This window comes from Rhagoletis pomonella, unplaced genomic scaffold, assembly GCF_013731165.1.
Source record: "Rhagoletis pomonella isolate Grant_MI unplaced genomic scaffold, Rhpom_1.0 Rhpom_scaffold_00007, whole genome shotgun sequence".
Classification (NCBI taxonomy): Eukaryota; Metazoa; Arthropoda; class Insecta; order Diptera; family Tephritidae; genus Rhagoletis; species Rhagoletis pomonella.
In genome coordinates, this window is record NW_023458561.1 from 65,925,021 (window position 1) to 65,934,018 (window position 8,998).

Below are 8,998 nucleotides of genomic sequence, written 5' to 3' on the forward strand. Positions count from 1 at the left end.
CCCCCTTTTACAAACTAATTTATATATACCTTACTATAAGCACCTACCATAGATATGTTTGCATACCAAATTTCAAGTTCATGTGCCACGCTCTCTTTTATATATACCTTACAATAAGCGCCTCCCGTAGACATGTCTTCGCACCAAATTGCAAATTCTTTCGACTTATGGTTCCGAAGTTTTAGCTGATTAAACATTTGCAGGTCTATTGGCGGTGCCACGCCACCTTTTCCAATACCGCCAATTTTTTCCCATGAGTATGGAATTAATTTTATTTATCTCGACAGCAAGTTCCAATGCTCTACCACAAATATTTCAAGAGATATACAATATGAAAATTTTAGTAAGTATAGGAGGTGCCACGGCCTCTTTTCCAGCACAGCCCATTTTTCTCTATGCCTATAACCTTCCCGGGGAAAAAGCAAATAAGTGTGCAAAGTTTCGGGCGATTCCGTTCCGCGGTTCAGAAGTTATAAGGTAATAAGCAAACAGACATTCACATTTATATATATAGGTGAATTCAAGTTTGCCTGCCAATTCTTATGGTCTTAAAGTTATTCCAGCCTATGTTGAAAGTGCATTGTTGCAAGTATAAGTCAATTACATACAGGCATGGTGTCTGTGAGTGCGGGCGCGGGGTCGCAAATGTATATCGTTAAAATGTCATGGCGTATTAGTTATCTATCAACATCAATATTTAGTCCGGTTATGCTTCCAAGCTTGTGCTCATTCACCTCGGTTTGTTCTTTATTTGCAGATTTTTGCGAATAGTTGAAAATTCGTACAAACTTTTACGGAAATAAAAACAGTATTGCTTTTGTTTACGTAATTAACTAAATACAAAGAGAGAAATTTCTTAAAATTTTTAGCAGGCATTTCGGGAGGGGTTTGAACCCCCAAAACCCCTACCAGCGTTCGCTCCTGAAGCCAGCTGTGATTACTTTACTTTACGCTGGGGTGGGTCTTCAATACAAGGCTATCTATAGAATTTCTGATCAGAGAAAAATTGGTCATAGGCCTACCAGTGGCAGGTGATGGTATATCCATCTACACTGATTGCTCAAAGAAGACTTGCCAAACCTCTGCAACCTCTTCCTAGCTAAGATTTATACTGCAGAGAAGGCAGCTGGTCTTCTACTAAATAGCACAGGTACTGGCAGGAAATCCAATCACTTTGCTGTAACCGAACGGATTTGAAAGAAATAAATCCAAAGTATTTACATCGATGACTGAGGTGGGTACTGGCCCGATTTTTGGCACAATTGTGTTAATGCAACTTATCGAAAGTCGATCAAGAAACTCCGTTACTTATCGCTCAAATTTGCCATTTCCTTGTTTTAATATAATTGGTTTTGGATCAAAAATAGCTGGCCTGACCCCTGTCCAGCCAAATGTTCAGATGTCCCATGACCAGGTATTTCTAAAGATGGTCATATTTTTCAGCACAATTTATTCGATATTAAGATTGTCGAACTAGAAGCTAATAAGAGGCAATTTTATCAAATGCAGCTTGGCTATCCACACAATCCATGGCCTGGAGAATTGCAAGTATATTGCCTGTGAATTCAGTGACATATTCGCCAATAGAGGCAATAAAGACTGTCCGTGCCGCGTGAAAAAGGCTCCAAGTCCTGACCCTGTGTCAATTTTGGAGCCATTGGTATAATGTGTGAGCTCGGGCTCAGTATTTGGGCTAAGCCAGCACTTCGCTTCAGAGAGATCAATATTGTGAAAAAAAATTTCCTTCACAGAAAATGGTGGCACTGAAAATACCTCTGCCTCAAGCGAATTCCGCCTCACTCCACACTGTATTATATCACCACCCTTTTCTTTTAAGCCCGGCCTCTTCGCGGTCAAAGACAATGACGGCATGCTCCCGTACAGAATTGGGCGATCGTTCTTTAAGCATAGGTAAACAGATTTCCCATGCTATTGACTGAAAGTCTGCTCCACCACACCACGGATGCCTAATAGATAACAGGTCTGATCAAAGAGTGACAGGCCCCACGTCTTACCCAAGACAGAGACCGGTTTATATTAACAGAATGCTGCTAAGGCTTTGAACAGTATTTTGTTCAACGTGAAACTTTCATAAAACCTTCTGGTGAAGAGCACTGCACTACGTTTGATTTCATTAGCGTACAGTCCATTAGAATATTATGCATTTTGGATTTTTAAACAGCATTTTTCCTCTACAGACTGCCCACCGATGACTACAGACGAGTATCCCATTTGGAGCGTCATGAAAAAACACGTCCACCATCGAACTTTTTTCAACATGCACTGATGGCCCGCTTTCTAACAAAATGTCTCGCAGAAGCTGGTTACTTTGGTGCATCGCCCAAAGCTGAAGATCTGGAGACTATTGGCGGCATACTTTTGCGCACTTTGCAATTCGTACAATTTAATACGCACGAAGTGGCCGAATTGCATGCGAAGAAGGCAGATAGCAATGAGAAGACGGTATTCATTGGTGGTGGACTCTATCCGACATTGGCGCTCTTCAATCACTCCTGCGATCCGGGTGTAGTGAGGTGATTGCCGTGTGGTCAAATTTTTTATTTTTTTATTTTTTGCTTTCCCTCTTGCAGATACTTTCGCGGCACCACTATACACGTGAACACCATACGCCCCATCGAAGCTGGTCTACAAATTGCAGAGAATTATGGTCCCATTTATACGCAGGAGGGGCGCGAAAAGCGTCAAGCTGAACTTAAAAAACTCTACTGGTTCGATTGTACATGCGACCCGTGCTTGGAAAATTGGCCCACCTTCGATCAGCTGCCAACCGATGTCATACGCTTCCGCTGCGACGGCCCCAAACAGTGCAGGGCAATTATTGAAGTGCCGGCGACGTGCAACGATTTCATGATCAAATGCGTGACTTGCGGCGAGAGCACGAACATCTTGAAGGGCCTCAAAGTGATGCAGGTGGGCATAAATAAAGCTTTTGCTTTGCTTAATAAGTATCGCAGATGTGATTTTAATTGACTTGCTGCTGCAACGCATTTTTAGGATACCGAATTGATGACACGCACTGCCAAGCGTCTCTATGATGCGGGCGATTACGCGAAGGCGTTGAATAAATTCATTGACCTACTACGCATTATGTACGAGGTGTTGGCTCCGCCCTTCCCCGATTTTTGTCAATGTCAACAGCACACAAAGGATTGCTTCCTGCACTTGGGTAATTTCTATAATTTGAATTAATTCATGCGCACAAAATAAATACCTACATATGTATATGTGTATGTATAGTTATGTAGCTAATTGTTTGTCATTGGTCATGAAATTCGAAATGGTTTCGCAGCAATTAGTAATTGCGTTATGGATTAGTTGAAATTCAATATCTACACACTTATTAAAATGTTTTTCCCCAGCTAATTAATAGTCGCATTTATTTCGAAATTTATTTACAAACAGGCAAGAAAAACATTAGGCATTAAAAAACTGCGCAATATCGTTTATAATATTTGTAAAATATACACATTTAAAATACTTAATAAAATGTAGAAAAGCGCAACATTGTCGATTCGTAAGTATGCTTTTATAAGTAGGTTCCACGTGTTTCCAATTCACCACATTCTGCAGTCACTTCTACACATAAATATGTAAATAAGTATGTATATTAGAGTGGTCCAAAACAAGTAAAGTCGGAATTTTAATGCTCTCTATATGGAAAAAATATACCCCTACTTTTTTATTTTGAAATCAAAAAATGTTTAGAGGTCGCTCAAAACGCTCAAAGCTATCCATGTATTTTATATTGGAAAAAACGACTTTTCGTAGAAATGGTATAGACTTTTTGAAAATCAATATTTTTCGATCGGGAAAGCTCTGCTCCTCTACGTGAGACTTCCAATAATAATACCAAATTGTTTGTACAATGATTTTTTAATACTAACGATTTTTTATTTCTTCCCCCATTGCATTTTCTGGGGATTTTGGCGGTTAAATAAATAATTGGGTAATATTATTGGGAATCTCCTAAAGAGGAATAGAGTTTTACCGATCGAAAAATATTGATTTTCAAGAATTCTAAACCATTTCTACGAAAGGTCGTTTTTTCCCATATAAATTATATGGAAAACTTCGAGAGACCTCTAAATATTTTTTAATTAAAAAAAGAGGGGTATATTCTTTTCGGTATAGCACAATCTTAGGCGGTGAGAGCATTAAAATTCCGACTTTACTTTTTAACATGCATTTTTGGACCACCCTAATGTGTATGCATCGTTGCAAGCAGCCCAGTAAAAACTTTTCTGTTTTTGGTAAGCGGTTACTTTTTGTATCGATGGAGTAAGGCATTACAATTCGCCTCAAGTCAAACATTTTCATTTTCTCGTTTACCCACTGCATTACAGGTAAGTGGTGAATCTCGACTGGGAAGCACTTTTCGAAACTCACCACAAACCTTCTAGTTTACAGAACACATTACTTTAACCTGGACATGTCATTGGCGGTAAGCGAGAAAATGTAAAAATGCTTTCCCCCGGCATTGCCTGTAATGCAGTGGGTAAACAAGAAAGTGACAAATTTTGTCTTGAGGTAAATTGTAATGCATTCCTCCATTGATACAAAAAGTAAGCGCTTACCAAAGAATCGAAAGTTTTTGCTGGGATATATTAGATCATGCGCATGTCCAGCTGTACGGCCCATTAAATGCTATACCAATAATTGGTGTATGTATTATAACTGTGTTGTTGTTGTGGTTTTTGTTGCTGCTGCTGTTGGCAGTGGGAGCTATGTACTTGGTTGCAACCGGCATAGCTGACATCGTTGTAGATGCAACAACGGTAGCACTGCACGTGGTAGACGTACTGCCATCCTGTGGTGAAAAAAAGGAATAGATTAATAAAACTCGTTTAGAGAAGCGAATTTAAAGGCCATAAACAAGTACTAAATTGTTCAAATGATATATTTAATATGAATTGCTAAATTAAGGCAGATTTCAAGGCATTTCTATAAAATTCGCACTATGTCAAATTCAATTTTTTCATCAAATAAGTGAATACACATTTTTAAATGGAATTAAATAGCAGTATATATATGTAGATTGATTTCGATGAGGATATGGCTTGAGTCGCGCACATGCGCTGCTGAATCGGCTATCTGACCTGATCTGTTTTTGAACCATATTACCGTAAAGTTATGTAAAAATTCTTGGCGTCAAAATATGACATAGTGAAAACCAGCCTTTACACTTACATACATATATGTGTATGTATGTAAATGATAATTTTGTTCAGCTTCGCGGAATACGCTGATAATGATTAAAAATATATTTTGCTGATTGTTCTATTAGGTCAGATTGGGACAAGTTGCGTACCAATCTCAGGAATTCCCAATTAATTTTAATTGTTTTCAGTTGAGTTGTGATTTATTAAATTTATTAAGATTACTTGATAATTTTTAAACCTCTTGTGGTATAAGAGCGAACCCGAGAAATAGTCAACCAAAAACGGATAAATACACGATTTACTTACTTCAAAACTTGAAATTAAAAAGTCATGATGAAATGAGGAAATGTTCGCCAATAATGCCTCACACATCGCGAACAACGTCGAACATATCAAAAAAACAAACTAGAAATTTTTCAATTTGATATGATTTGTACGCGAACAACGCCGTAGGTACACGATGAAGAATTACGTTCAGCAAGAACAATTCACTCGAACGTATCACATGTTTATGGACAGCTTTACGAAAGTATTTTACTGCGGTAATAATCAAATTTTTCGATCTCAGAGTTTGTGCATCTGAAAAGGTGGCTACCACGCATGCTTAAACTTAAAATTTTTCCGCAAAAAAAATAAATAAAAGAAACGTCCGAACTAGGGTGCCCAGATGCACTGATTTAATCATTAAATGTGCTGACTTTTTACTGTACTGATTTTTAAGAACCCGAAATCAGTGCGCAAAATCTACTGATTTTGAGAGTTTGTACTGATTTATTACTGATTTTTACATTTACCAAATATTTTTGTAAATTGGCATAATTGACATTTCCTTGAGGCTAACATGTTCAAAAAAATCGTTTTTGACAACTGATATGTGTGAGCAGATTGAAAGCAATTTCTTGAACGTGTAAATGCAGCGTAAATAAAATTTAAACCACTATTGAAAAGGTGTCACCTTGCAATTGTTTCGTTAATCTGAACTTTTACCCCTTTGCTTCACGCCTTAACCGTCCTCCAATGGGGGATCAAAAATTTATATGTGAAATCTATGACAGTGGTGTTACCGATTGAAGGGGTGAGACTGAAAAGAGTCGTTCATTTGACTTAAAGGACCACGCTAAGGCAGTACTGGAATACACATATTTAATTTCTAAAGGAAGCCTTATACCGGCCAAGCATTTTAAAATAAGAGAAAATTACTAAATTCGTGGCAAACTCAGTTTTTGCATACTATTTTAATATACACTTGTGGTCAGCTGATTAAGTCAAGTGACTTTTTGACTAGTTTTGGCTATTTTTCTTTTGTTTATTTAATGTTTATACTTTTTTTTATAAAAGTCTAACGCTTTACCTATCCAGCCCCACATAAATCCACATTTCAAACTTCGTACAAAAATTACGAAAATTCAACAAACTTTAATATTTGCACCCGAAATTTTTAAACTTTTTATTCGGAGTTTTAGAAAAATTTCGGGTATGCAGTTTTGTAACTCATTAAATTTCAAAGACTAAAGTGCAAATTTCAAGGCGTTAGAAAATCTTAAATTTAATGAGTTGCAAAACTGCATACCCCACATTTTTCTAAAGATTCTGAATGAAATGTTTAAAATTTTTTGGGGTGCAAATGTTAAAGTTTGTTTAATTTTCATAATTTTTGTACGAAGTTTGAAATGTGGATTTATTTGGTTAGGTAAAGTGGTAAACTTTTATAAAAAAATATAAACATCAAATAAACAAGTGTATGTAGGTAAGTGTAGGAAAATAAATGTATACATAATCATAGGATTTTAAGCCGAAATATTTGTAGCAATACTTTAATAAATTTTTTTTTATGAAACCAATCCAATTTTATGTTAAAACCTGAATTCCCTAAAACACCACGGAGAACAGAAATTCAAATCGAAAACTTTTTGATGCAAGTTTCTTTTACGAATGAAGCTTATCATCTATCTAGATTCTTGAACAATAGCGTTGCCTATTCTGTGTAAAAAGTGTCTAAGATAAGTTGCGTTCCAGCCATCATAATTTTGGTCTATTGTATTTCATTTAGCAAGGAGTGGAGCACATTGCACTACTTAGTCGCGCGATTACTATCTTTAAGCAGATGGGACTATAGAAAACTAGTGCCATTGCTGGCATTTCATTCAAAGGTTTGAACGCCTGAAAAACTAATTTTCGATATTTGCTATTTCTTTAAAGAAGTTCGAGATCTGTGCAAAAATTATTTTGGTGGTAGGGCTACTTTTATATTTTTGAATAGTACACTTTTCCTACTTCAGCTACTTTCATAAAATATAAATAAAACTCGGGTCGTCCTAGGTTGCCCATAATTTTTGCGGACCCAAACCAAAACTCAAGGAGATATTTTTAAAAATTATCAATTATATACATACATATGTATGTATAATCTTTAGAAATGCACCTTAAGCAATGTTAATTTGAAAAGTTGTTTGCTTTTCCTATAAATTTTAGAAATTGCATATTAAAGCTTTTGTGCCTTGATGATGGCGATATGTATGTACATACATACATATGTAGAATGTAGAAATTTTGTTGAGCACGACTGACATACATATAAATATTTCAAAGATACAGAAAAATCGCCAATGATTCATATTTCTGTATCTCTTACTTTCGTCATAGACAACCATATTTAGCATATCGCACTCCAAACAATTTTTTTTGCGGCAAAAATAATCATTACGCTTGACGGCTGCATGCATCTTTTTGATTGTAAATAAAAAAACAAAAAAAAAATGATTTTCCACTTACCGCCGCAGCGCAACTGCAAATATGGTGAGCCACGTTGCGATTTAAAATAGCAACGATTCTGTTGCGAAGTTTGCGGATAAGTTGGCTTCTGCGGCTGTTGGGGTGTATATGGCTCCCAAGGATTCGCCGGTCGATATGGTGGGTAACCTGGATGTTTTGTTGTTGTAGATGTTTTGGGTGCTGTTGTGGTGCTTGGTTTCGGATAAAATGGATAGCCTTGCCAGGGTGCTTTTGTGGTAGTGGTAGTAGTTGTTGTTGGTTTCCTTGTTATTGGTCTCCATATAATTGGCCGGATAGAGGGTGTAGTTGATGTAGTGGAGCGTTGTGTTGTCGTTGTTGTTGATGGTGCCGGCGTCTCTGTTGTCGTAGTAGTTGTAGAGGTGGGTCTTTCAGTTGTCGTCGTTGTTGTTATTGTTGGCTCCTCTGTTGTCGTGGTGGTAGTGGTAGCTAATTTTTCTGTTGTTGTTGTTGTTGTTATTGTCGGTTGTTCCGTAGTCATGGTAGTAGTAGTGACTGGGATTTCTGTAGTTGTCCTTATTGTTGTTGGCTCCTCCGCTGTCAGGGTAGTAGTCGTGGTAGGACTTTCTGTTGTCGCTTCAGCTGTTGCAGTTGTTGGTCTGTCAGTTATTGTTATTGTTGTCGTAGACTCCCCACTTGTCGTTGTGGCGATGCCTGTTGTAACTTCTAACGTCGTGACAGTTGTTGGCGCACTAGTAACGGACGCAGTTGCTTCCTCAGTGGTCCTTTCTGGTGCATTCGTTGTTACTGCTTCGGGTTCTAAAGAACCAATTTCGGGTTCTAACGGCCCAATTTCGGGTTCTAAAGGATCTGGCTCAAAATCTTGCGCCAAAGCAACACTCACAAATAGAATACCGCACAAAATAAAGCGCACTTTCATCTTATAAGAGAGAAATAATATTCATTAGCTGTAGAAATTATAACGGCAGCATTTATTTAATTCAGTTGTATTTTAATTACCATTTTATGAAAACAACTCAAACTCGCTTATTAAAATATGTATTTAAAAAAACACTTCCGTTCACCAA

General features: G+C 37.2%; 2 protein-coding genes across 3 annotated transcripts in view; one reads left to right on the forward strand and one right to left on the reverse strand.

Moving 5' to 3' along the window:
• The window catches only part of LOC118743366 (SET and MYND domain-containing protein 4), a gene marked incomplete in the record, with an annotated part of 9,260 nt that extends 5,496 nt beyond the window's left edge, over positions 1-3,764 (forward strand). The window contains 3 exon segments of the mRNA XM_036475991.1: positions 2,199-2,534; positions 2,592-2,931; positions 3,016-3,764. Coding sequence (XP_036331884.1) covers positions 2,199-2,534; positions 2,592-2,931; positions 3,016-3,210 — 871 coding nt within the window.
• Positions 3,765-4,641: 877 nt separating this feature from the next.
• LOC118743364 (salivary glue protein Sgs-3) lies at positions 4,642-8,998 on the reverse strand (the record flags this gene model as incomplete). 2 transcript variants are annotated; one of them, XM_036475988.1, is given in 3 exon segments in its annotated part: positions 4,642-4,828; positions 7,953-8,850; positions 8,931-8,998. In XM_036475988.1, coding segments are annotated over 3 exon segments (1,071 nt in total). In that variant the 3' UTR covers positions 4,642-4,658.